The sequence below is a fragment of the Zonotrichia leucophrys genome, chromosome 13, assembly GCF_028769735.1.
Source record: "Zonotrichia leucophrys gambelii isolate GWCS_2022_RI chromosome 13, RI_Zleu_2.0, whole genome shotgun sequence".
Taxonomy (NCBI): Eukaryota; Metazoa; Chordata; class Aves; order Passeriformes; family Passerellidae; genus Zonotrichia; species Zonotrichia leucophrys.
This window is the reverse complement of record NC_088183.1, coordinates 963,916-991,496: the sequence shown is the minus strand read 5'-3', so window position 1 is coordinate 991,496 and position 27,581 is coordinate 963,916. Positions and strand designations below refer to the sequence as shown.

The following is a 27,581-nucleotide window of genomic DNA, read 5'->3' as shown; positions in this document are numbered from 1 at the left end:
TTCCAGTTTTGGCTGGGATGCTTGGGCTGAGCATCCTTCCCTCGGGGTGCTGCAGGGTTTGCACAGGCTCTGCCTCACCAGGGCTGAAGGCCTTTCCTCCTGGAGCACCTGGGTGCCTGAGGGTGGGACTGGCCCTGCTGCCAGCCTCCAATAGCCTGGAGGGAAGCCTTGGCTCTGCAGTGAGCACAGCTCAGGGTCAGTGCAGAATCACAGGGTGAGGTTGGTTTGGGTTGGGAGGGACCTAAACCTCATCCATTGCTACCCTGTGCCATGGACTGGGACACCTTCCATTGGCTCCTGGTGGTGGTGATGAAGGCGTGATGCAGTGGTTTGTGTCCCAGTGTCCTGGCATGGTGGGGCAGCAGAACAGACAGGCTGGGAGAGCTTTAAAACACCAAGATGGAAAGGAATTAGGTTTGAGAGAGAACAATCCTCATTTGCTGAAGGGCCAAACGAAGGAAGATGGGGAGAAGTTGTTTGTTAATAATGAAGAATGAGCTTTTACAAAGACCTCGTGTGCAAAGCTCTTTAACTTTTCCTGGCATTTCCCATCCATTCCATTGTTAAGCCCTTCGCCGTCGGAAAACAGCGCCGGGCCAGGGCGCGCGATGATCTCATCCCCAAGGCTTCTGCCCTCGCCTCTGTTTACCCATCCCACAGCATTTGCTCCTCAGATTTGGTTTCCTACTTTGAAGAAAAAAAATGAGAAGGAAAAAGGGGGGAAAAAAATCTTTCATTTGTGCAGTGTCTGTCCTGAGGAAAATAGCACCTTGGTGGTTTTCAAGGAGAGGATGGACCACAGTGCATTCCCACAATTTATAAGAGGAGACAGGAAGGCCTCAGTGACTCATAAACACTAACAGATTCTGTGTATGAGCTTCTCTTTGTTGTTTGTTATCCTTAATTTCATGGTTTCCCTTCTTTTGAGCGTGTTTGTGTATTTTAGACGATGCCATCATTTTGTCAGGACACTTTGTGTGTGGTTCCCACACAGGAGCAATGTTGTCTGCCTGACGGCTGGGCTCACAAAAATAAGACAGCAGCCAGTGGAAACGCTTGAGGGTTCTGTTGGTGCCACATCCTGACATGGGGACCCTGGGACAGCAGGGCTGGGCAGGAGGGACCCTTCCCTGCGTATCAGCTGGTGCTCTGCATGGAAGAGGGTCAGGTCAGGACCTCCTGCATGGGGGCAGCTCCAAGGGCTGTGCTCAAAGCTCCCCAGTCCAATGACCCTAAATCCATCACTCATGGGCACTCACGGGGCACTGGGAGGGTCAGGCTGGCATGGCCAGTGTGACCTGGGCAGGGAATTGCCCTTCTGAGGGTGGCAGTGCCCACCCTGGCTCTCTGTGCTCCCAGCCATGACTGTCTGAAGGTTGGGTGCATCTCTGTGTGCAGGTTGTTCCAGCAGTTTCTCCTGGTTTAGTTAAAAACAATCATTTTTCAGAGGGCTGGGATGAGTTTCCTTGAGCAAGGAGGTCTTTAGTTCTTTGTGTGGACGTTGGCTTCATCTTGCCTTTGTTTCCCCCTTGCCACCCCACCAAAACCTCCCCTCCTGCTATGGCACAGGGCATGAGTTGGCACCCACTCCTTGCCTCAGAGCTGGAGATGGGTAAATCCTGCTGGGAAGCCAACATGTAAGGCACAGAGAACCCCCTTCAGACAAGGCAGCCCATTCATGGAAGGTATTTTTAATTAGTCATGGAATGATTTGGGTTGGAAGGGACCTTCCGGATCATCCATTTCCAACACCCCTGCCATGGGCAGGGACACCTTCCACTGGACCAGGTTGCTCCAAGCCCTGTCCAGCCTGGGCTCCCAGCTCAGTTAAGCCATGGAACCATCAGCTGTGGGGATTGCTGGGCAGTGGTGGCTGCGAGTGCCAGGAGCTGCCCTGCTCAGGGATCTCTTCCTCCTCCCCTCTGCATCTGGGGGCAGTACCAGTGCAGCTGCTCGAATATGCTCAAAAATCCAGAAACACAAGTAAGCACTAAACTTTCCCAAGGTGGCTGAGTAATCGTGTTTGCTTTAGCATTTTAGTCCCCCAATTACCCAAGCCAAGGATATTGCCTCTTTAAACAGAGTTCAAAAAGCCCAAGAATTTTTTATAAATAGCTCACATCCTCTTGATAACAACCCGGCTGCTATTTATTGCCCACTTCCCCTCAGACAGACAGGTCAGAGCACTGAAAATCGCACTTCCCATGGAATCCAGAGGAACTGGGCTTTTCAGGTTCCTACAATTGTTTGTCATTCTGGGTTTCCTTTGCAGTTTACAGTGCTCAGCCAGGCTTACCCTGCTCAGGAGGGATCGTTGGGATATACTGCTGCCATTTCCTTGCCAGCTCAGAGCAGGGCATCTCTGGGTGCAGGGTTTTAGGGTTTTGCTGCTCCACACGTGGCTGGAGGCTCCAGTGCCATACCTGGAGCAAAGGGATGTGGTGCAGCATGTCCTGGTTCTGTGCTCTGACAATATTGTGTTTCTGATTAGGAGAACCCGGTTATATAATGACATCATAATCACAAACATACCTGGCTCTGAGCAGAACAGGGCTGGATGATTTATTCATAAGAGTTTCTTCATGCAGAAACTTCTATTTATTCCCTGTTGTAAGGGCAGGAAAATGCCAATGGAAGCTGCAGTGGTATGGTGCTAACGGGAAGTACGTGGTTCAGTCTTCCCTCTCTTCAGGAATACTGAAGAGTCAATTTTTTAGGGTTTTTATGGAGAAATTCCTGTGCCTTTGTGCTTGTAAGCACAAACCTTGCTTGGGTTTGCAGAATCCAAATGGTCTGGGAAGGAGCAGGAGGTGCTGAGGGGCTGCTTGCCCTGCCCAGTCCCTCTGTGCTGGTGGCAGAGTGATCAGGAACCTTCAACCTGAAATCCTGACTGGTTTTTGCTTTGTGATTTTGTTTCTATTTATTGATTTATTTATTTATTTTTATAAACACCTTTTGAGTATCTCCTCCAGTCGCACCTTTGGCTGATGTTTCTCAGCTTGCTGGCTGTTTTTTGACATTTATTTTCTTTCTGCAGCAGCAGAAGCCTCGTTGTGTCCTAGTTGGTCACCCAGGGCTGGCTGTCCAGGGCTGTGATGGGCTCTGGTGGTCTGGGCATGGTCAGAAACTTCTGTGAAGCCTCTTTACCTCTCTTGTGCCTCAAAGCCTGGTGTCCAGCTTGGACCCTGGGGTGTGTTTGGGGTGGCTCTGTCCCAAAGCCTGTGGAGGCTGAGACCCTGCTGAAAGGCTTTGCCTTGCCCTCTGTTGCCAATTCCTCCTTGCCCTGGATAGGGAAGTTTGCCCAGTGTGGGAGCCCCCTCTGAGGACATCCCTGAAGTTTTATGGTGCTCAGCAGGGGCTGGAGTGGGAGCCCAGGGATTCAGTGCTCCCACGGGAGGTTATTATGGGGAGGAAGTAAAACAAAGTGCAAAGGCAATTTATCTCTGTCCTGGCCATTTGTCTGTCACTCACAACGGGGCCAAACTTCATTCCTGGTGCTGTGTGCTGGTGTGGAGCCCTGTGAGGAGCCAGCTCTGTGTCTGGCCAGGAATGGGGCTCAGCCTCCATCACCCCATTCACACACCGCTAATCCCAGTGAGAGAAATTATTTATTTCTGGGAAATGGTGCTGTGGGAGCAGTGCAGCCCCCTGTGCTGCAGCATCTCCTTGCTGTGCTCACCCAGAGTTAGAGCTGGAACTCTGCAATGACACGTGGCAGTGGCAGTGAAAGCCATGCGGTTCTGTCGTGACACCGAGCTGGCTGTTGGGCTTTTGCTGGGAGTGTGCAATCCCAGGAAATGTGCTCACTTCTGGGAGTCCCACGCTGTGTGTGGCTGATCCATGTGAGGTTTGTGTCTTCACCGCTTGAGTTTCATTTCCGAGGCTCTGACCCCACAGGCGGTGAAACTACCGACGGTTGTACTGATGGTTCTTGGTGGTTGTACTGAAGGTTGTACTGATGGCTGTGTTGGTGTGCTGGGTGTCACAAAGTTGGGTTCCTTATTTTCCACATTTCTTCCCCTCCCTGGAGCTGTGGCACTGTGTTTGTGGCTTTGTGTGCTCTGTTTCTGGGTCCCATCTCGCTGCCCGGTCCCGTGAGCCGCAATCACAGCAAGGCTTAGCCACTGCCTTCCACAGATCACGTTGGGTTCCGCCCATGCTGGAATAAATCACCTGGGACTCCATTTTCTTCATGCAGAAAAGCCAATTCTTTACTCACATAACTCATTTTACACAGTTTACACAGACCTCATGCAACACCAACTGCTAACAGCTCTCTTACTACCTCAGTTCTTGGTTAGAAGGTGATTTGTGTGTTCGTACTCAGATCCAGGTGTTTACATTCTTCCTTTGTGGATTCTCTTGGGACAAGATCTATTGTTTATACAGGTGCCCCTATTTTTCTCCCCAAGGAATAGGCTGTTGTGTTCACAAACTTTTCATACCCAAGATGGTTTCATATGGGAACTTGCAAGTTGTCTGCAATTAGAAGAAGTGACAGCCTAGCAGAGCAAGGCCTGATGTCATAAGGCCTTTTCTTTTATAACATATTTTACCTGCAACACTCAGACCTTTGGGAAAATCTCATTGTGTTTATTAAATATATATTTTAGGAAAACAGTTTTAAAAGGAATTAAAAATTAGGTTTTTATCTAATTTTGTAGAATCCCAGGATGGTTTGGGTCAAAAGGGATCAAGGGATGTAACCTGCTCAATCTGGTCACTCATTACTGTAAGTCCATAATTTCTATAAATCTCAGCCCATTCTCTCAGAAATAATACATTGATTTAGGGTATTTTTAGGGTGTTTTGATTCTCTAGAAATTCCCCTTCAGGTCTGATACCCAAGAGCTGGGCTTGCTCGAGGGCCTGGGAAGTCTGTTGTATTCTTAGCTCTGTGCATCTCTTCACCATCCATAGCCTATGCTTGTGCAATTGGAGTTGGTTCCCTTTGAGAGCCAATAACTGAAAATGATGTAAAAAAGGATAAAAAAAAGCTGATAATTCTGATAGATTTAAAAAATATTGCTTTAACATCTACCGCTCAAATCAAGCAGAGTGCTCTGGTTTGCTTCCAGCAGAGAGACATGAGTGTCGTGTTGGTATTTTTAAAGCTTTATGTGCAAGACATCAGTTGGTGTTGCCAAACTCTGATTTAAATTTATACATCCTGGCTCAGCCTGTTTGTTAAAAAAAAAAAAAGAAAAACCTCCCCCAGCATAACAAATTCAGTATCTTTTCCTTATTGCAAATTTTCTGGCACCCAATTTTGTGATCTGCACAGTGTAGTTATTGTGTCTTTATCTGATCCATTGACTAATTCAACATTATTGTTTCAATAATATTATTTCAGGCCAGGTAACACACTCAGGTTACCTCTGTGATGACACAAAACATGGCACAGCCTCCAGTGAGTCACAGCTCCACAGTGTGTGCAAATAAATAACAGGAATGGTGAAAAATAACCCGGATCCTGTATTTTTAGCAGTCCAGGGTGATTCTGGTGACACACGAGGAGCTGGGGGCAGGAAGGTGCTGGGTGCTGGTGGGTGGGAGCCCCAGGATGTGGCTCAGGGGCTGTGCAGGGACACAGGAATTGGTCCTTGGCAGCTCCTTGTCCTTTTCTGAGGAGATGGCAGAGTTCTGGCTGCCCCCGTGTCTTGGGCGGGAGGAGGCTCTGTGCCCACCCGTGCCCTGGTGGGGCTGTTCTGGTGTGGAAAGGAGAAGCAGGAGGGCTGCAAGTGGGTCAGGAGCGCTGAGGGAGGCTCAGTGGGATGGGCTGGCACAGCCCCCGTGTGTGGTGGGGCTGCTGATTTTGTGCTTGGCTCTCTTTAGCGTCAATCCCCCGTCACACTGAGGGCTCAGCCCCGTGGAAGGAGCAGCCTGACTCGCAGGCTGGTGAATTTTAGGGGTGCAGGGAAGGAGGGGATTGCTCCTAAAGTTCACTCCTCACTGAGGTGCTGGCTCTTCCCCCTGCAGGGGATTTGAGGGTAATGAATTGATGAGCCCCTATGTGCCAGGCGGTGGGGCAGAGCAACCCCAGCATCGCCCTGAGTTCCTTGGCAGGGCTGGAGAGCATCAAATAACCAATTCTGGGCTACTCTCTGCTTGTATTTTTAGAATAATTGCTATAAACATTCTTGGGATTTTTTTTAAAAAGAACCACAACAGCCATTTATATATTTAACAATATATATTTATATATATATATAATTTCTAGATCAGTACATTCATCAGTACTTGCTTTTCTTCACAAACAGAAGAACTCTTACAATAGTAGACTTTCTAAAATAAATACTATTAAAATAGAGCTTCAAAATAAATATTCTATACAAAGAAAAACCTTCTGTGGTAACTTTTCAGGGTGTACATGTGAGGGGGTGGTAAGAGGAGATGGGGGAAATATTTCTCAGGGTGTCTGAGCGTGGGAGGGGAAGGGAATTCCCAGTGCTGGGAAGGGTGAGGGCCCATCAGGGTGGCAAAGCCAGTGCCCAGGGAGCACCAATCTGGGATCTGCCCCTGGCACCTGGTGGGCACAGGGCTGTGGTGACAGGGTGTGACAGGGTCACTGGCAATGTGGCGTGGCATTGCCAGCACCCTCAGGTCCCCCCTTGTGGCTGTCTGGGCTGTTGTGTGAGGGCAGGGGCAAAGCCTGCCATGAACCTGCTGCAGCAATTAGCAGAGCTGCAGCAATTAGCAGTGCAGGTGCCCTGCCATCCTCCAGCTCCCCCAGAGCATGGCACGGGTGCCAGGGGCAGCTGCCCTGGCCTGCCCTCCTGCCTCTGTGAGCGTCCCACCTCAGTGCCATGCTGCAGAGGTCTGTGCTCATTAGCAGCTGTCCCTTCATTAGCAGCTGTCCCTTCATTAATTAGCAGGGGCTCTGCCCTGGGAGGATGGCAGAGCTGTGGGGCTGTGACATGGTGACATTGGGGTGCCCATGGTACATCTCTGGGGAGGCAGCAGACCCACGTACCTTCACAGGGAGTGAGGGATGGAGTGTTGGGATGGGGAGGAGAGGGAATGTGGATTTTACTGACAGGAGCTGCTCCCTCTGGCACAGCCCTGGCTCCAGACAGGGCTCAGCACCCTCCTGCCCTGCCTTGGGCTGGGGCAGAGCCCCGGGGCCGTGCTGGGAGCCAGGGGAGGAGGGAGGCTCACTCTGCTACACTGACCACTGCTCTAACACATCCACGAGGCTGGGCAGGCCCCAGCACGGCTCACAGGGCTGAGATATTGGAACAAACCGACAGAGAAATAGTTTACAGCTATGTACAGTGAGAGGGAGCCCAGCTGGGAGGGCTGGGCTGTGTACATGAGTGTAGATTGGCACAGTGGCCACCATTCCAGTGCTGCCTTTGCTCACAAGGACCATGCAGCCAAGCCATGGGCTCTGCCAGTGCAGGTTTTCAGCACAATTCCCCAGGAACAGAGGGTCAGAAAGGCAAGGCAGCCGTGGGTGGGGGCCATTTGGACATGTGTGGTCCCAACAGAGGAGGGCAGCAGGTAAATACCTCTCCTGCTGGCCTTTTCTGGCTTGTTTGTATCTTAGGAAAATGATTTCTTTTACTAAATACAATATCTTATACATTCAACCAGCAGTTCGGCTAGTTTGGGGTTGGTTTTCCTTTTTTTCTTTCCCCCTCCAACTTGTGCAAGATAATAAATACAGCTCTGGATCCCCACCTGTGCCCACATACAGTCAGCATGAGGCTGCCCTATAGGAACTGGTATCTGGTAATGGATATTTCATCCTTTTTTCTCTGATTCAGCATGTACAAGCTAACAATGTTATAAATAGAAAAGTAGGTTGGTTTTCTTTTTTTTAATCTCCCCCATTCAATAAATATCTACAATTCCATTGAGCTAAACCCCAAGCCATCCAGCTGAGCTGAATTCTGAAACCCAAAGACACTAGAGTACTCCTGCCAGCCCCTACCCTGGCCAAGGGCATTCCTGGAAATGCTACATGAGCTCTGCCTATTGCTTGTCTAATTACAGATGACATTTCACTGTCACTGCTGTGCATTTACTGAGGAAATCTCCCCTAATTAAAAACACCAAGAAAGACTAGGTCAGTGTTCTGCATGCATCAAGTACCTACCTACTCATTAGAGTGTTGCATGTCTGGACCAGGATTCTTGTTTAGCACCTTGTGGTTGTCAGGAGAGAGGGATCACAGCATCCTTGGGGCAGGCAGAACAGCCCCAGGATGAGGGCAGGGACAGAGCCAATAATTCTGTGCTGAAACCCATGGGCCCACTCGTTAACTGCGCTCTCTTCCTTCCCCTGGCTTCTCCTGGTGTGTGTTAACACTAAAATAAACACTAAAAGCATTCTTTACATTGAAAAAGACACTTTTGTACAGAAGAGGCAAAAGTCAAACAGCAGCAATAGGGGTGGGGGAATGTGCTGTACTTCAAGCAAATGCCATTCACCCCAGGACAAAAACAAATCCCAGTATCTAATGAGCAAAGAAGGGCTTGTTCCAGGAGGGGAGGTACTGGATTGAGATCCCTAGAAAAATACATCTATGTGCATCGTACACTTAGGTTTGTGGGACTTCTTACCAGAGCTGAAGAGGTTTAGAGGGGCAAACTCTGCTCGTCTTTGCTTTGTGGAGGGAGTTGCATCCCCTTTGCTCTGGGAGCCAGGTGGGCCTGGGGGAAATGGGATCAGCCCCTTCCTCCTGCACAGGGGCTGCTCTGCTGAGGGAAAACTCATATTCCATCGAGTGAAACCTGATGCCACAGATCAGCTTACAGGCAGGAGGACCCGGTGTTGGTACAACTGCCTGAACACATCCCGCTGCAGCTCCTCCTGGGAGGAGCAGCCCTGCTACCATCTTGCTTTAGAAAGAGGGTCCAGACCAGCGGGGCCAGGTGGGATGCACCCAAAGGGCAGAAGACCCGTCAACAAATGAAATGTAGCTTCCCTTCTGGTCCAAAAAGCTTTGAGGGACACAGAAAGCTTTTGAGAGACACGTACTTGGTGTGCAACCAGCCCTTGGAGTGGTGTCTAGGAGGGAAGGAGGGTGGAGAGAGTTCCCCCATCACCTTCAACAGGCTGCTGGGAGCGAGCTGGGGTTTGGAAGGAGACAGGAAGCAAGTAGCCTGCCCTGAATGTGAATTCAAAGCAGCTTTTTGCAGCTGGGAATGGGGATTGGCTGTGAGGCAGCGCCTGCCAAGCGAGCAGTTAATGGTTCCTGTGGTGTGCAGGCCTGGTGAGCAGCCGTCCCTCCGAGCTGGGAGTTTTTCAGCAGCTGTACTTCATGATGTACATGGGTTTGCAGCCTTCACTCTGCATTATTAACATTCCTCCTTTGGCCCCATCTCTTTAAGCTGCGACCAGTTCCAAAAACCCTGAATAACCCAAAGTGCTTCAGTTTGTGGAAATAGTTGCTTCCGCTTTCCCCAAAGGCAAGAGGCCGACGCTCTCCTCAGAACACAGGTTATTAAAAAGAGCCAACCCCACCCTGCTCCGCAGAGCATCCTCCCAACTCCACCATTAAAAGGGCTTTTCTGCCCCTTTGCTCTCGGGCAATGCCTTGCAAATGACACTGTTTGTGTTTTTGCACCTGCACCCGGGCCGGCTCACTCGGTCGTAGCATCTCTGGGACAGCTTGACGCAGCCGGTGGCGGGCAGGTAGCAGAGCAGGCAGGGCAGCACCAGGGACAGGGCGCTCATGAAGGACCAGCGGGCGCAGCAGTTGGACTGGGAGCAGGAGCAGGGCTGGTCGGCACACGTGCCCTCGTCGTCCTCGTTGGTGCAGTGGTAGAAGACGCCCTTGACCAGGCACATGCAGGTGGAGTAGTTGACCAGGTTCTGCGCCGAGCACAGGCACTCCTGGTTGCACACCCAGCACGAGGGCAGAGTCCGGGGCAGGGCACACTCCTTGCACTTGCACTTCCCACAGGCCTCGCACAGCAGGAAGTGCTTGTCCAGCTCCTGGGACACGGGGCCCTTCAGGTCCAGGGGCTTGCAGTTGATGGCCTTGGGCTGGATGCGGACGGCGCGGGGGGACGACTGCTCCGCCACGGGCACCGGGGCCATGTGGTCCAGCAGCCTTTGGTCCGAGGACGTGCTGCTGCTGCTGCTGATGGAGCTGGGGCGCCCGCTGAAGGAGATCCAGGGGTGGGTGACGTCCTGCTCGCAGCGCTGCGGGGGCTGGCCGGCCGAGCCCGGCTCGTGGGGGGCTCGGGGCCGCTTCTGGGCGGGCGGCTGGGCAGCGCCGGGGTTGTCGGTGTAGTCGTTCTCCAGGTGGGTGCTCTTCATCTGGTCGATGGGCAGGATGGTCAGAGGGTGCTGCAGCCGCCCGTAGGGGATCCGGCTGTCCAGCAAGGGCTGCACCATCACAGAGTTGGGGACAACGGTGATGTTGTGAGGGATCCGGGGCTCCATTGAGAAATCAGTCTGACTGCTGGGGGAATTCTGTGCTTAAGTGTCCTGGGAGAAGGGAAGGAGAAAGAAAAGGGATGGGGGAGAGAGAGAGCGCATTGTTATTGTGGTATCCTGCAATCCCAGCCCAAAAGGGCTCCTTGCTGAGGCTGGTTGTTGTGCTGAAGGTCTTGTAAGGTAAATTTGTGTCCAAGGGAGGCAGAGCACTCAGGTACAAAGTGTCTCACTCCTCCTTTGCTACCGTGTCCCTCTCCCTGACCTTGGCCATCTATAGCTCTTCCAGCCCTGGGAGGGCTGCAGGATCCTGAAGAGCCCCCTCATGGTTTTACTGAGGGAAGGAATATCTTAGGGCTACTGGTGTACATTCACATGTGGTTTTGTCAGCAAATTTCCTGAAATGATTTCTCTAAACTTTGGAGGTTTTCCCCAGTTGACCCTATTCCCTAAAAAACCTGACGCAGGATTGTGGCTTGTGGAAGCATTGGCCTGGTACAAAGGCGCTTTTGAGCGTGGGGCTGAGCACCTGTCCTTGCTAAACAAGGACCTGCCCGTGGGAGGATGGATTGATTCGGGTGAGGAAGAGCCCCCTCTCCATCAGGAGCTGCTGGTTCCAGAGGCTCCTTCATCCCTCCCAGGGGAGGTGGAAGCGCTGGCTCAGCGCCTTGTCCAGGGTAAATCCAGGGGGGAGCCAAGGGTGCAGCTCCCAGGGGAGCAGCCCCACGCTCAGGCTGGATCCCTCACCTCACACAGGTAATGAGACACTCGTGCAGCTCACTAAGTGCACTAACATCCAGCTGAAGTGCTGTTTACCAGCCGCTCTGGCTGAGCCCTCGGTGCCGCAGTTTCTAATTTCATTGAAAGAGTGCAATTTATCCTGGAGTCAATCCAAAGATTCAGCAGTGGCGTAGGACAAGAAACCACAGGAAGTAACTAAACTTAAATCAAAGAACGGAAACGACTCGGTTCAAATTTAGAAAGTGCACATTGTTTTCTAGTAGATGTGCCATTTCCTCACGGGGTGACCTTTATTCATAAATAATATAATGCTGGAGATCAGTTGAAAGAAGGGGTGAGTAAAGCTTTGGTCACAGGAGGGGAAAAGCTGCTGGTATCAAGAAAAAGGAAGCAGTGAACAGCTTAAGGCATTGCCAGTTGTTTGTGTTCAACAAATAAATTAACCTTCTCCAGCAGCGTGAAAGATTTGGACTTGGCAGGGCTGGTTTAACAGCTGGGCTCGATGATCCTAAAGGTCTTTTCCAACCTAAATGATTCTGTGATTCCATGACTTTTAATATCACAGCAGTGGGAATAAGGAAAAAACTGCATCCAGATACAACAAAATAATGCACGAGAAGTGTGTGTGTGTCAATGTGTGTGCACTTGTGTGAGAGCACATCTCCCCTAAAACAAACACAATGCCACAAAATCTGAGCAAGAACTGATTCCACATTCTTGAAGAAGAAAGGGAAGCCCATTTTTACCCCCTGAGAAATGCCACCAGAGTCCACCCTTGCGTTTGTAAATGGTTGCTGTGATGGCTCCCTTGGCATTGGGGCTGGAGCAGTGCCAGTGCCCCCGGGCTCAGCCAGAGCATGGGCAGGGTCTGGGCCCCTCTGTGCCCTGCACCACACCAGCAGGAAGAAATGCTCTATTAGCAGCAATGATCTTTATTGTCATGCAGCCTTGATGCTGCTGCTCTTCCCCAGTTAAAATTCTCTGCTGGGTCTTAGCCATTCATTTGGATTTTTTTTTTTTTTATTTCATTATTCATAGCTCATTGACATCCTGACTGGAGGAACAAGAGGGTTTATAAAGCATCTCTTCCTAGTTACTGTATGTAAAAAACAAAGAGAAGCAATGATTCTGACAACTGTGGTGCATGCAGAGGGAAAAGAACTTGATTTTCTTTTGTGCATCAGAATCCAGTGTCATGATATAAAAAGTATTTGCTGCAAGTCAGAGTTTAGCAAAATCATCAGTTCTGTGTCGGCTGTGTGTTACATTTGCAGGGAGACTTTGATTCCACTGGTTTTTTTGTTGTTGTTTTTTTTTTTTTTTAAGGAGAGAGATGCAGCTGTTTTGGTTGCCAAGAGTAAGTGCAGCAGAGCTGATCTTAGATGGAAGGTAGCTGGAGGAAATGGTGGCAGTGCTGCAGGGTGCTCCAGCCTGTCTGCTCCCCCTCACCCTGCCCTCGTGGCCTCTCCAGGGCTCTCTGCCCTCTCCCACTTGGTACCAGCTCTCGGGAATCTGCTCTGTTCCCCAGATTTCCCCCGGATCCATGGAGAACCGTTTGTTTGAGGGTGCCCTGTGTGGAGCAGGGCTCAGCCCAGGCAGTGAGCTGCCTGTGATTCTCTGATTGCCCTGCCCAGCCCTGGTGCTGCCCGTCCCCAGGGTGGCACAGTGAGGGTGTTCTGCATCGCTGGTGGCACTGTGGAGTCCCTGCAGGTGCCACCCAGGCTCTGCATTAACTCTGCAGTGCCCAGCCTGCCGTGGGCCAGAGCCAGCGATGCCATCACACGGGAATGGTGTCACCAGATGAATCTGGGGAAGGATTGGAGCCAGGCCCCTCCTCAGACACCCCCGGGCACAGGGGTCTCAGGCAGGCAGATGTTAAAGATGGCTTATCTGAGATAATGCTAATCAAGATTTCAGTAATTACCACAGAGAGGAGAGGGACCCTGGACTAGACATCACACATCAGGAGAGTTAAGGAGAGAAGTTTTTCATCCTCTTTTTTCACTGTAGTACAGTTTCAAATTGTCTTATTAAACAGACAAACTATTTCTGCAGGACAAGGAGAAGGGAAGCCTGATATGGTGACCCTGCAGATATCTGGGCATAGGATCTACTTGGATAAAACCTGTGGAGGGAAAACAGGCAAACAAGACCCATCTCTCCCCATTGCCAGACCCCTGCTCTGGCCACAGTGTCTCTCTGGCTCAATGAAAATCACCTTTAAACCACCACAGATGTGCACCCTGGCAGGTTTTGGTGCTTGCACACGTGGTCCTTCACTTTCTGCCCTGCCCTCTCCCTCCTGAGCAGAGGTTTCTGCAGTTAGCTGCTCTTAGCAGACAAAGGTTTCTGATATTTATGGAATTTTCCAAGGACCATGACTCCATTGCTGCTGCTGCTGGCCTTGTCACCAGCAGTTCCAGCAGTGCAGTGACGTTGCTGGTGACAGATCCAGGTCAGAGCCCTCGGGTGCTGCTCAGGGCCAGGAGGCTCCTCTGCTCCATGGTGGGGCTGCTCCAGGGTGTCTGTGTGCTCTGGGCACCTTATAAACTGAATTTATAAAGCTTATCCAGCCAGATCCCAAATCAAAATTCATGTTTGGGGTAACCTGGCAGAGCTTTAGACCCTGACAGAGTAAAGAGCTGAGGGGTGCAACTTAGGGATCTTTGCTGTCCACTGCACTAATCCTGATTATAAACTGCATTTCCATCGGGGAAAAAAAGCCATACAGCACACAAAATTAATTAATTTTTGATCACAGGTAATTACAGATGTATTACAGCATTAACACAGGCACAAATTCACTGTACAGATAATTTTCTTAAAGTAGGCAACAGGAAGAAAAATTCTTGACTATCTTCTTATACAGGGAGTTTTTCATTCTTTAGAGGCAAACAATGAGGTTCTTTTCAAGGCAGCAAACTCCCATGTAGAAAAAAATTTCTCTTCCCCCATGACTGTACAGTCACTCACCACATACAATTTTCAAGTCAAAATATACTTCCTTCCCAGGGAGTAAAATTGGACTCCAAAGTCAAGTTCATACACGTGTTGCAGTGTTTGTTCCATCTCTTCATCAAGATATGGCCAATTTAAAATTACTGTTGTACTGGGTAATTGCAAGTCCTAAAGTTGTAGGAAACCAACTGTTATTGTAAAGTGCTTTGGTATTATTTCAGACTCAAAAGTTTTGTAGGTTTTGAAATCAGATGAAATTAAAACAAAAGGCATTTTATGTTTAGTAGGATTTTGGATTTGCCTACATCATTTTGTACTTGTGGGCAATTCCATGAGAAAGCAAACCCTCAGGAAAACTCATTCTCATAAATGTCTTCTGAACAAGCTTTGAAAGAATAAGGTTCTGATATCTTTATTTTCAGAGTGGAGTTGGACAACAAATCTTCCAGTAACTGAAAAACAAAATGGATCTTGACTTAAAAATCCAGTGAGTGCAGAAATATCTAATGTTCATAACTAGCTGAGTCACCCACTGGTTAATAATTTTAATAAGCTCTTTCTCACATGTTTAACAATATTCTAGATGTTTGTGGTAATAAAAGAATAACGAGAGTAAGGGACTTAAATCCAGAGGAGGGTCCCATGTGGAAGCAATCCTGGGCAACCCAGAGCTGCCACATCCCCAGCAGGAAAATGGGAAAAGCTTCCCTGAGCTCCTCCTCTGCAGCCAGCACCAGGTACAAGGCCCCGCAGTTTTGCCCAATCCTTTTTGGACACAAGAAATGTCTAAGGGGAATCTCAAATGTCCCAGCAAACCAAAAAGCCCCAGATGTGCTGTTTGGGTGTGTTTGCTGAGAGAGCCCAGGGTGGGCAGGGAAGTGACGCAGCCACCAAACCCCTTCTGTCCTCGTCAGCTTCGTGCTCCGGATCAGGGGCCCTTATCTCTAATTAATTACACCTTAATTACACCTCAGATCAGCCTGTCCCTTCTGCTGTGTCTGACAGCACTGGTGGCAGGAGGAGCCTCAGCAAAACAGGGTTTCTCCTGGGGTGGCTGGCACTGGATTGTCCCCTCCATGTCCTGTGACATCTCTGGTGGCTCCTTTCTGGAGCCTGGCCTGTGCCCTGGCACATCAGGGAGCTGCTGATCCTTGCCAGGGGCTGGTGGCACCCCCAGGAACATCACATGTATTCTATATCTTCTAAATGAAAATGGTTATAGTGGTGCTGGGGGCATGGGGAGCACCGTGCACAAAAAGTCTCCTTCTTATATTAGAATTGTTATGGTTGGAAAAGACCTTTAGGATCATCAAGTCCAACTGTAAAGGGAATAAAGCCAATTTGATGCTTCAACATGAATTTTCAATCACAGGTTTCCAAGAATTTCCCAACTGCTGAAGCATCACAAGCTTCTGTGAAGAAGGGATGGAGAAATTGCCATGGACTGATGGAAGGCTGAGCCCTGCACTGGGACAGGGTAAGAGCTGAGCTGCTCCTTTGGGGATCTGCTTTGGGTCAGACCAGACCACTCTGAATCCTGGCACTGCAGAGGGATCACACCTGCTCTGGGGCACTGATGCTAGACCTGGGCTAGATTAAATTACAGGAAGCAATTGTTTCCTGGGAGGGTGGGCAGCCCTGGCACAGCTGGGGCTGCCCCTGGATCCCTGGCAGTGCCCAAGGCCAGGCTGGAGCACCTGGGATGGTGGGAGGTGTCCCTGCCATGGCAGGGGTGGCACTGGATGGGCTTTAGGGTCCTTTCCATCCCAAACCATTCAGTGACTCCATTATCAATGCAAAAATTGAATGAGTCTCTGGCAGAGCTGTGACAGTCACCCATTGACACAGAGGCAGCAATAGTTGCAGTAAATGCACTGCAGAAATTGGTTTATTTTCTTTGCTGTCTGAGACATATTCTGAAAATACAGTACAAGAGGAAGAAAACAAGCAAAGCATAGAATATTTAGTCTTAATACAGGAAATGATCATAATTGAGAGCAATACATTGGAAGCAGTGTCATGCCAGGGGTGGGCAGGAACATTTCCAGGCCTGTGCAAGGCAGCAGAGCTCAGAATCGATGGCAGCCAGTGCCAAATCTGACCTGTCACCACCAGGCTGTCTCCTCTGGTGGTGTGGTTAAAAAGCATTTTTTGGTTAAAAAGCTCCTCTGGAAGTGCTGGGCAGAGCTGCACCTGAGCACTGGGCAGGGCAGGGTGCTGGGGGACAGGACAGGGTCCCCCCAAGTGACCAATAAAGGATTTGCTCCCCAGGGCCCTGCAGAGGAGGAGCTGGAGGCAAGGGAGCAGATTCTGCCCTGCCTTTGTTTGGCATTAAGGACACGCTCCTGTCCAGGCCTGCCAGCGGTGACAGGGGACACTCTGCTCCTGGGCAAGCCAAAGGGCTCAATTAAAGCTGTTAATGAGGAAGACTACTCTCAGAGGTAGTTAAAGGAGACCTTGCAGCAAGCACATGTTTTTAATGTGGGATTAAGAATAATTCATAAGGTTGGAGTTCATTAAGGCTGGGTTCGGCTGGCTGGATTTTGATTCGAGCTGTAAATGCTTCAAAAAAAGGAAAAAAAATGCTTTTTTCCCCTAAAGTGTGTATTAATATTAACAAAATATTGACATTTATTCTTTTTGTTCCCCTCCTTAGCAGACTTATCTAACTAAGGCCAGCTAGAATCTTCTCTACAGGCAGTAAGGCAGGAAAAAAATTAGAAAGCTTATTAGGGAAACCTGCCATTTTTAAAACGAGACACTAAATTCTTGCCAGAGTGTGGAAATTCAGGAGCTGGGAAATGAGACCTGTAGACTTCCAAGAAGCTGTCTCTGTCCAGCTAAAGTCTGTTCCTATGGTGCGAGTGAATAAAGCACATTTTGGCCCACTAGCATTCAGATCTCTGGGGACTTGGATTTCTCAGTCAAAGCCTTTTACTGGACAAAAACATTTATTTTAAGGTCAGAAAACTAAGCTCAGATATGATCTATTAGCTAATGGTACTGAATGATAACCTTATTGGAAGGATTGTAGATTTTCTTGGGGAAATTGCATTGAAAAAGGATAAAAAAAACAGCACTTGTGCAACTGTTTGCCTGTAAAAACACAGTTTTTACTACTGGGCTGAAGCTGGGAAGTTATATAGCAATGTGATGAATGAATTTTTTTCTTTCACATTTAATTTTATGAAAACTGTCAGAACTGGTAATTAATTATTGCTGTAGTGTTGTAAGGAATGTGAATTTTATTTCACCGAAGTCTGAGAACAGAATTTGGGTTTGGGGGGGTAGGAATTGCTTTTTGAGATGTTGCATTCCCCAGTATGGTTTGGGAATTAGTCATGATTCCAGGAAAACAGCTTTTGTTTTGCTGTTTCAGGAGGAGAACAAATATTTTCTCCCCTGCACATACCTCATGGAGAATTTCAGAAGGACTGCAGTATTCAGAAATGGTCCTTTTAATTTTATCATCCCAATGTAGAGTCCCTTCCAGCAAGGGAAAACACAGCAGCCCATGGAAAAGGGCACATTTATCACTGAGACATCCCCAGTGGGGTTCCAATAACTGAGAACAACCCCTCCTCCTGCTATCATTCATTTTTATATGGATAAGGGGGAAGCCAGTCATCGGGATCATTGTGATTCCATGCACAAATTGGAGCTTTATTCTTTAACCCAAAATAAAGGCAGAGAGGGGAAGCTGTAATATTGGGAAGGCTGAGTTCCTCTTTACCTAATTAAACTGCAATTTCTTGCCATGCTGTCCCCTTGGCATGGCATGGAGGAAAGGCAGCAGCTGGAGAAGTTGTAAAGAATCTAGAACGTGCCTTTTCCACTCTGGATAATGCAGGGATGCTTTTCCTTTTCTCTTTCATTCTTTCCTTCACCCTTTAAAGAAAAACTTGGGGCTACAAAAGCCTGAAATGAAGCAATCAGACCCTTGGTAACTGGAGGTGAAAGAGGGAAGCCTTTTCCCCGTGATATTCCTTTGCACTGCCATTTCCAAGGTCTGCATTCCCAGTCCTGCTTTCCTCTAAGACCTTTGTGCCTTTTATATGCCCCTTTCTGCTTTTTCCATTCCCCTCCTGATAATGAATTTTCAGAACATGTCGTCTCCAGGCTTGTCTTTCTCCTGTGACGCCAGGACTGGTACCAGAAAATAAAATCCTGGCTTATCTTTGCTACGCAGTTGGTAGAAAGGAGCAGCCAGCACAGGTTTTTCCTCCATACATAAAATATTTCATGGATTAGATGAAGTTATTCCACGTACACATTTTTATTACTCATCTAGCCTTTAAAATACAGCATCCATCCAGATTTAAAACAAGTGTACAGCAAGACAGGGAAGAACAGTGATGGAATAAGGCACTGAGGCCAAAAAAATGAAAAAAAGGCTTGTATGAAATAAAATGCTGAAGAGCAAAGGTCATGCAGGAAAGGTCTGACACATGAGTGGCTGATTTCTGAAGTGTCCTATTATGGAGACAGCTGAAAACTACTTGACACTCACAAGACAGGGCTTTGGAAAAGAGAGGAAATGCGGATAATCCATTCCACAGCAAGAAAGATCCAATTCTGACTTGTCAGCCCAGGTGACCGTGTATTTCTGCTCCTTTTCGGGGAAGGAAGGAGGGATGAAGGAGAAGACATCCCATCAGCAGAAAAAAGCCACTTATTCTGCTGTAAAAGCCTGCAAACAAACCCGACCCAAGTGTGCTGAAACCTGCCTGCCATATATGTACAGCAAATGCAGATGTTGATGGGAGAACGCAGAAAAGAGGTATAAATCAGAGACGCAGGGACACAAATGGAAATTCTGCAAGAAACAGGATATTTCTCCAGAATGCCAAGTCTCCTCTGGGCTGGGAAGCACCAGGCAGCTCTCCACTGTACATAATTATAGCTAATCACTGTTAGGAAAGTCATCGCCAGAAATATGCTCCTGATCAGCGATCTGTAAGGAGCAGCCCAACACATCTAGAACGAGCGCAGGATTTTCCCTCGGGGAGCAGGCTTGGCTTTTTTTTCTACTTAAAACATTTTAACAATTGCTCGCAAGCACCGATCTCGTACTTACTTTAAATAATTCAGCTAGGACCATGTCTCCATAGGCGAGTTAATCCCACGGGCGAGGCGGACGAGGGGGCCGGACCCGGGAGCAGGCTGGCAGCAGCGGCAGAGCTGCGGGCAGGGACCTGCGAGCGCGGCGCTGTCAGCGGCGGCCGCGGCGCTGCACCCGCCCGCCTGCCTGGGAAAATGGCTATTTTATGAATGGGAGGGCAGCGGCCGCCAGTGCGCATGCGCTGCCGCCCGACTCTATGAATGGGTGGGCACCGCGGAAGCAGCGCGCATGCTCCGCTGCCTTTTATGAATGGGGGCTGGAGGGGAGCGCGGATGCGGCTCCCGGGTTTTTTTTTTTCCCCTTTTTTTTATGAATGAAGGGCAGCGGCAGCTGCGCATGCACCGCGCCCCCCGCCCGGGGCTGGAGGTAACGGCGGGGGTGGGGGGCACCCGAGGCCGGGGGGCACCGCCGAGCCCCCTCCCCTGCGGGCCCGGTCCCGGGGAGCAGCCGGGAGGGCGCCCCCGGCCCCTCGGGCATCCCCGGCCGCCGCCCCGGGGGCCGCACCCCGCCGGGAGTGGGCGAGGGGCGGCAGCGCGGGCAGCGCCTCTCGCCGGGAGCCGGGGGGGACAGGGGCACGTTCGGCTGGAGGTTCTGGCGATCCCCGCTTTTGGGTGTGTGACCACGAGTGAAACGATGGGAACGGTTCTCCCATCGTTAGCGCTCGGCTTCGTTTCCCGGTGCTGAGAGTGCGGCTCGTTCCGTTCCCCGCAGCATCGTCACACACCCGTGTCCGTCCCTGTGCCTGGCGCCTGTGGCAGCACCTGGGTGAAAACGCGAGCACAACCCCCCCAGAGTGATGTATGTGCAACCTGTGGGTTTATTTCATGGCTTTTCTCTCCTGAGGAGCAGAGGAGGTGGAGTAGAGCCGCAGCCACCCAGCGCCAGCAGCTGCTCCGGTTTCATGGACGTGAGGCCATGGATGCGCTGCTCCCAGCTCCGCAGCCCTGCCAGTGTTCAGCGTTTTGGGGGAGCCTCTCCCAGCGCTCCGCAGCCGGGTCCTCGGGTTTCCCACCCATCCTTAGCCCAGCGCTGCTGCTCCGTGCCGGGGACAGCCCTGCCCGAGCGTGTGCGGCGCCCTGCCCGTGCCTCCGTGCTCCGGTTCCTCTCGCCCCAGGCCGGGTCTCCGCTGCAGCTGCTGCGGAAGCGGCCGCAGGTGGGGCCTCGGGCCGTGCGCTCCCCCAGGAGCCTCGCAGACAGGTTGCTTTCCTGAAAATGCATTAATGATGTATTTTAATATCTGCGAGGAGTCATCTGCAGAGCACAGAGCAAGGCCCTGCTCATTTCCTGCCGTGTTTATGGCGTGTATATTTCAAAGCTTGCACAACACTGAAGAAAACCCCGTTGTTTATTTATTTAGTGCTAATACAAACAATATATGTTACCGCAGATATAAAACCAGGCAGATTTCTTTCTCCAGGAAGGATTTCTCCCTCCAAGAGCAGTGCTCTGAGCCTGATCATTTCCTTAGGTGTGTTTGTCTCCGAGGGCAAATTTGTCTCCCACGTTTCTGAGTGGGAGCCGTACTGTGGGTCATGGGCAAATGCAATTTAACAAGGAAAGGACAGAAGATGGAGACTCCCTGAAGAACAGCTTTTCCAGAAGGTTGCATAAAATCTTACTGGCCTTCAAATCTATCAGCTGGGTGCTTTCGAAAATAAATAGGAGGTGGTTGGTAAAAGTGTTGCTTTGTTACTGGTTGTGTTCTTTGCAGTGAAGTACTGCTGGAAGGACAGGCAGGCAGAGAAATTCGATGTCCGTGATTTTGGAAATTGGCAAATGAAGAGATAATGGAAGAAAATGTGATTTTAAAAAAGCTTGTATGGAAGAAAAGATGAAAAAAACATCATCGTGCTGGAAAGCAGCCCAAAGCTGAGAGACTCAAATTCCTGAGCACAAAAATCTCTGATCCCATCGTTTTACAACACTGGCACAGGATAAATTCCGCACCTTGATTTGAGTGCTGCCAGTGTTCTGTAACGTCGCAGCAGTGGGAGAGTCAAGCGCTCTGAATTCAAGGCTTTTATCTGTGAATGCCGAGCTCTGTGTTCCGGGGCCGCGGGCACAATGCCCGGGGGAAGTCCTTTGTTCCAGCGCGGAGCATCTCCCTGCGAGCCCCGGCCCCTGCAGAGCCGCTCTGCTGCCCGAGCCTGGAACCCCAGAGCAGCCCCGGGCACTGCCCTGCCCTCCGGGAACCCCCAGCAATAAAACAGAAAGGGGAAACCAAAATCATTATCCAGGTGTGAAGGAGTGAGGAGGAAATGGGCTCTGGCTGTGCGGCTCTCGGGAGAGAAAAGGGGAATATTGCTGGTAGGGCTGGGGATGGATGGAGCCTTTTCAGGCAGAGAATTAGGAGATTGTAAATCTTGGAGCTAATTCACCTCTTCCTTAAGACGTACTGAAAACATGATTTGACTAATTCTCCCCTATGGACAAAGGTGTTTCTTGCTAGATCTTAGCCTGGTTGCTCTGCTCAGGAATACACGGCTTTGGGTTTGGAATTGTGTGTGGGTTTGGAATTGCGTATGGATGCCTCCAAGCTGCTGTTCCTGTTGGTGCCAATGGGCTCTGGCTCTGGATCAGGATCCAGAGGCAAAAGCCCAGTGTGAGGGTGGTGGATGCTGTGCACTCTGCAGATTCCTGGCTCCTCTGGATCCCTCTGCAAACAGGGGGAGCTGGAGATGCCTCTGTGCTGTGCTGGGCTGAGCAGGGGAGGGATGGGGTGTCCCCAGCTCTGCTGATGCTCTGTCTGCTCCCCAGATCTCCTCATGCTGCCGTGAAGAGCAGGTTGTGCCTGTGGGGAGGAGATTCCTTGTCGGGAGGGCTCTGGGGCTGCTGCAGTGCCAGGGAGGAGCATTGTGTCATCCCTGTGGGATTCTGGAAGCTGAGGCTTTGAGGGAAATACCCCTTATCCCAGGACATGTAATGAGTTTATCCACGTTGGCAGTGCTGCTGATACTGAGCTCTGCACTCCTTCCTCGTGCAGGAAATTAATTGCTCGCTCATTTCATGCCCATTTAAACCCTGAAATGGCTGCAGATTTTTGATCGTGATTTCTTCTCCGGGATGAGCTGTGCTGCTGCCGCACTTGCTTTGCCTCTGAAGCTCTTCAGTTTGGTTCTGGTACATCCTGGGAGCAGGCTGGCAGGGCTGGGTGTGAGTGCTGGCAGCCAGGGCTCCCCTTGGAGCAGCTCGCTCCGGAGCGTGGTTCTCCAGCCCTGCTCTGCTGTGTGGGCTGGCACGGCTCCAGGCAGGGCGTGTGTGTCTTGGCCCAAAGCTGGCGGTTTAAGGAAATGCATGGTTCCTAATCTGCCATCAGAAAAAAGCAAATATGCAGGCAATTTAGGAAAGTGAAAGTGCAACCCCCTGGGGAACGCGGAGCTCGGGCTTCAGAGGCGTTCTGAGCGAGGAGCCGTGTTCTGCCTTCAGTCCTGCCCCACTTGGCACTCTGCTGTCTTTGAGCTGGATCAAGAGCAGATGTGGGGACTTTATCTACTGAGGTTTTCGTGCTCCAAATCCTTTCTGGCTGGGTCGGGCCTTACCGTAACAGGGCTGAGGAAGGAGCTCCCTCCCTGTCTCAGCTGATCCTGCCCGTGCAATTTGCTGATTTGCTGGCAGTGGGTGCAGGTTGTTGTGGAGGAGGTGGTTTGTAACCTTGGCCTGGCCTCTCGGAACCAAAGGATGCCCACGTGGGTGGTTTTGCCATCTCTTGGTGATAGAAGGAGAAGAAAAGATGAAAAATTCCTTCTCATTATTTACTTCACCATAGCCGTGCATGTTATAAATATGGAAACTTTAGATTAAATTTTCCTATTAAAAATGAAAAGTGAGAATTTCAAATCTTATCACCTCTTAGATAGAATTGATAAAACCTGCAAAACTGAATGTTTCTCTTTTAATCCACTGACACAATGTGCCCCTTGCATGGAAATGCATTGCTCCAGAATCCCATATTCCTGATTTGCTTGGTGCCATAGGCAGAGTAGGAAGAATGAGTCCTGCTGATAAGTACTGCTGGATTGTGCCAGATATCTGTCATACATAAGTCAGAGCAATTGTTTGGATGTTGCTATAGGAATTCTCCTCCCCTGGTGCATTGCAACCAGCAGTTAGCGAGCTGCTCTGTCATGGAGACGAGTGAGAGGAGTTTCTGTGGGATCACACAAGTGTTGGGAAAGCAGTGGGATCGTGGGCCCTTGGGCACAGCCTGCAGTGGCAATGAGGTGCCAAACAGAAAGCAGGTGCCACAGCAGAGGTGCCACAGCAGAGGTGCCAGCCAGGAGCCAGCAGTGCCTGCTCAGCTATGCAGGTGCTGGGTGCTGCTCTCACAGGGTGAGATTGGCACAATCTGGGAGCTGATGGAGCCTGGGGCTCCCTGGGATTCACCACCTCCCTCCAGAGCTTCCCTCTGGATCCCAGCCTGTGGGAAGTGAGAGGAGCCTGGTGCTGTGACCAGGATGGATGGGTGGGCGTCGCTGCCTGGATTTTGTGTGGGTGGGAGGCAGTGCTGGGCTCACCGTGCAGGACACTTGGGAAGTGTCCCCAGCTTTGTCTGGCTGCCTTGAGGTGCCCTGGCACACAGCAGGAGCCTCTCCTGGCAGCCAGGCCCTGGCACGGGCAGCACGTCCCCTCCTGTTATGAAATCACCTCATAAACTCTGCAAACTGCCCTGGGGCTGACTAAGAATCCTTATCTGTGCTCCCAGTGAAGCTCTCGCCGCTCCTGCGGCTCAGATGAAAGGTCTGGGCTTCCTCCTCTCTTATCAGGCACCTGTTGTTGTATCCAGACATTACTCACATCCTTGGAGTCACATCTTGGTTTGCATAATTAACACCAACTGCTTCGTTTCCTTCCTTCCCTTGCAGTTCTGTGCCCTTACCTGGCTGTGGAGCCTTCGGGGTTATTTTGGGTTTAACACAGGCAATGGAAATTCGGGAGCAGCAGCTCGGGGAAGATGAGAAGATTTTAGTCAGGTGGAAGGGATGATCTTCAGTCTTGAGCTGGTGCTGCAGCCTTGGTCTGTGGTGGGGAATTCTGTACCAATTCCTTAGGAGTGGCACAGAAAAACCTGAAGCAAACCTAAACAGGAGTTTGTGGAGCAAATTTGGACTCAGAAAATGGCAAATCACAGAATCCTGGAATGGTTTGGGTGGGGAGGAACCTTAAATCCCATCTCATTCCATCCCTGCCATGGGACCTCCCACTGTCCCAGGCTGCTCCCAGCCCTGTCCAACCTGGCCTTGGATATATAAAGTATATAAGGGATTTTTTGAGGGCTTGAGTGTTCTACTTGTTTATTTTTTGCAATTATATCTGACTTACCTGGCAACTTTGATTTCACCTGAGTGCCCCATCTTTTGCCCTTGCTTTTTGGAGTTTTGCTGCTTTGAAGATGTTTTCTGACTCTTTGCTGTGTGCTGGCCGTGCCATCCTCTCGCAAGCTGAACTCAGTATATCAGAGCAATTTGCCATTCACTGGCATGCAAAATTCCGCTGAGATAAATGCGAATTCTGAAGCTGGGACCTGACCAGGGTTGGGATTTTGGGCTTTGCACAGGTGGAGCTCCTCAGGCAGAGGGAGAGCCTGGCTGTGGTGGATGCGCAGGGCTCTGAGGGGCTGGGATCCCTCCTGGCAGAGCAGCATTGCTCCTTATCAGGCACAGACTCAGTCTGAGATTTGGATTTTCCCATCACGGGCTCCAGCCCTGACACTGGGCCTGCTGCTCAATCTTGGGAGGGCTCTGGGTTCTTTTCCAATCAGCCTCTTGATTGTATTTCAGGGAGGGAAATATTTCACCTGTTTTTGATTGACTCGATCATCTCAAGGACCATAAATTGAGAACATGTCCCTGTTTTTTTCTGGATATTTATTTACGGTTCAGGTCAATAGTCTCCAGAAACACAATTCTGCTTACAAACTGAATTCCTGGGCTGCGTTCCCAGCCGTTCCCATGTGACTCGAGCATTTTTAGCAGCTAAGTGAACAAATGCAAACATATCTGCAGGGCAGGGGAAGCGCTGCTCTCCACGTTCTCTGCGAGGGCCTGGGAGCTCTCCCAGGTGTGCCAAGGCAGAGGTCCCTGTGGAGCATCCCTGTCTGGGGACCTGCAGGGCAGCACAGGGACTGTGGCCATCTGCAGCTCAGGAGTGCAAAAGGAACTGCCCCTCTGTCCCCTGGCCCGTGCCCTGGCAGGGCTCAGCCCCTCTCTGCCACAGCTGGGAATTGTCTTTCCCGTGGGATTCTGGGCTCAGGAGAGGTGGATGTCTGGTTTTTAAGTGCCAGGGAAGAAGTGATGCCAGCAGGTGCTCAGGGCTCTCAGCAGCCATCACTCACCTGTGAGCAGGAAATGAATTTTCACAGGGAGGAAATGGTGTTCCCTGGCCAACAAAGCAATGCTGTGGAAAAGTCCTGACCTTGGAAGTCATGCTGACCATGCAGCAGTGCTTCACAGGTCCTCTGGTGTCTGTACTGCTATGGCAGGTCAGGCTGAGCCTGAAAAATCCAGTATTGGGATTGTTCTCACTCCTGCAGTCCATGGCCAGAGCTAAAATTACTGACAGCAGCCTGGAGAAATGCTGCAGCCGTGCCTGAAACCCTCACTAATACCCAGCTACATTTTGGTCAGAAAACCCTCAAATCCCTTCCGGAAAAGCCACATAACTTTTCACTGCATAGTGTAATTAATGAACAGCAAAGCAAACACTTAAATATCAGCTGATCTTTTGCACATATACTGAAGTGACCAAAAGCAGACAGCAAATCCATCTTTATTTTGGCAGGGACAAGGTCTGTATCTTCCACCTGACACAGACAGGGAGACTGATGAGTAACAGCCATGCTGTATTAATGTATCAGCATAAAAGCTCAAAGAAATTACTGTTATATTCTTGTTTTTCCTTCTTCTGTAGAATTGAACTTTCCCCAAAACCAAATTACATCAAAACAATCTCAGAGATCTCTTCAATGAAATAATCTAGTCAGCTTTCAAACATTTTTTGTGACCAATTAGTTTTGATTTGCTGGGGAAGATGGGGCTGTTTTTTTAAAGAGAGCTGAAGTTCTGCAATGCCAGCGGGTAAATCCCCAGAGCTGAGGGAGGTTTGATCACCAAGGCACCTCCAGTGGCTTTCTCCTCTTGCATTTCTGGCCTGAAGTTTGTGAAACTTGGAGCAAAAGGGCACAAATTTAATGCCAGTGCAGCTGCTGCAGTAGTTAAAGGTATTCCTGGGGAGTAATTTCTGTTCTTTCTGAGGTTTAGGTTTAAAGTGCAAGGACTCCACCGAGAAGATGCCGTGGGCTGCAGTGCCGGGGGCTGTGCTGGTGGGAAACAATTGCCCTGGGGTTTTATACTGTAAAATCACTCTGGATTGTGGCTCTCTGCTGGCTCCCCAGGATGGGGGGTGATTAATTAACTGCACATTTAACCAGAGCTCCTCTGGGCCCTGTGACATTGATCTGGTTTGTGTGGCTCCTGTCTCCAGCCCCACACCGTCATTTTTAACTGGCTTTGGTTTTTGGGGGATCTGTAACACACATCACAATGGAAATGCTGAAATCTGGCATTTCATTCATGATTTATAACTGCTGAAACAAATTGCAAGTGAAAATACTCCTCCAAGCTGAAGTCCCTTCAGGAAAGTGCCGTTCCTTGAGGAGCTGGTGTGGGTTTGCTCCATCCTTGAGGAGCTGGTGTGGGTTTGCTCCATCCTTGAGGAGCTGGTGTGGGTTTGCTCCATCCTTGAGGAGCTGGTGTGGGTTTGCTCCATCCTTGAGGAGCTGGTGTGGGTTTGCTCCAGGCTGAGGTTTGGGGTGGATGTTCCAGGAGGTTCATGGTGCCTGTGGGGGCCCTGCTGGAGCTTTTGGGGGGCTTGCACCTCACCCCAGCTGCACAGGGACGAGGGGAACCTGACTGTCCCTGCAAAACCAGCCCTGATAACCCTGGTTTTCCACCCCTCGTGTTTACTCCTCCACAGGGTACAGCAGCAGAGCAAAATCAACCCAGCCCTTCCCTCTTTGAAGTATCACTGGGTATTACAGAGTCACATAATTGTATATAATTACCACATTCTAACACTTAAATATTTTCCTGACTAATTTCCTCCTGTCCCTGCTTTGAAAATACCCAGATTATATCCATTAAAAATTTACAGACTGGAAAATATGCGATTTGAAAGGAAATTTTTTTTTGCCCTTAAACCCCACTTTTCTTTGTGGCCTTAACCTGTTGCCTCTGACAGAATTACTGGGGTTTAGTGTTCTGTTGTGGTTCAGTTTTTTCTTTAAAAGCCCCCCAGCCCACAGCCCCTCATGCTGTATATCAGGATGTTATGACAGCTCTGCTGGGCCAAGTCCAGCAGTCAATGCTCTGTCAAA

General features: G+C 50.1%; 1 protein-coding gene and 1 long non-coding RNA gene across 9 annotated transcripts in view; one reads left to right on the top strand and one right to left on the bottom strand.

The window, feature by feature from the left end:
• Positions 1-6,229: 6,229 nt before the first annotated feature.
• SPRY4 (sprouty RTK signaling antagonist 4) lies at positions 6,230-19,357 on the bottom strand. Its single transcript, XM_064725277.1, has 2 exons — positions 19,166-19,357; positions 6,230-10,443 (listed from the first exon to the last, which is right to left on the bottom strand). The coding sequence occupies exon 2, from the start codon at positions 10,396-10,398 to the stop codon at positions 9,505-9,507; it is 894 nt and encodes a 297-aa protein (XP_064581347.1). The 5' UTR covers positions 10,399-10,443; positions 19,166-19,357; the 3' UTR covers positions 6,230-9,504.
• Positions 19,358-19,477: 120 nt separating this feature from the next.
• LOC135453844 (uncharacterized) overlaps positions 19,478-27,581 on the top strand; it is a 49,660-nt gene continuing 41,556 nt past the window's right edge. For all 8 annotated transcript variants that reach the window (XR_010441969.1, XR_010441970.1, XR_010441972.1 and 5 more), the window contains exon 1: positions 19,478-19,576. This is a non-coding gene — a long non-coding RNA (uncharacterized LOC135453844). The remainder of the gene's footprint in view (positions 19,577-27,581) is intronic.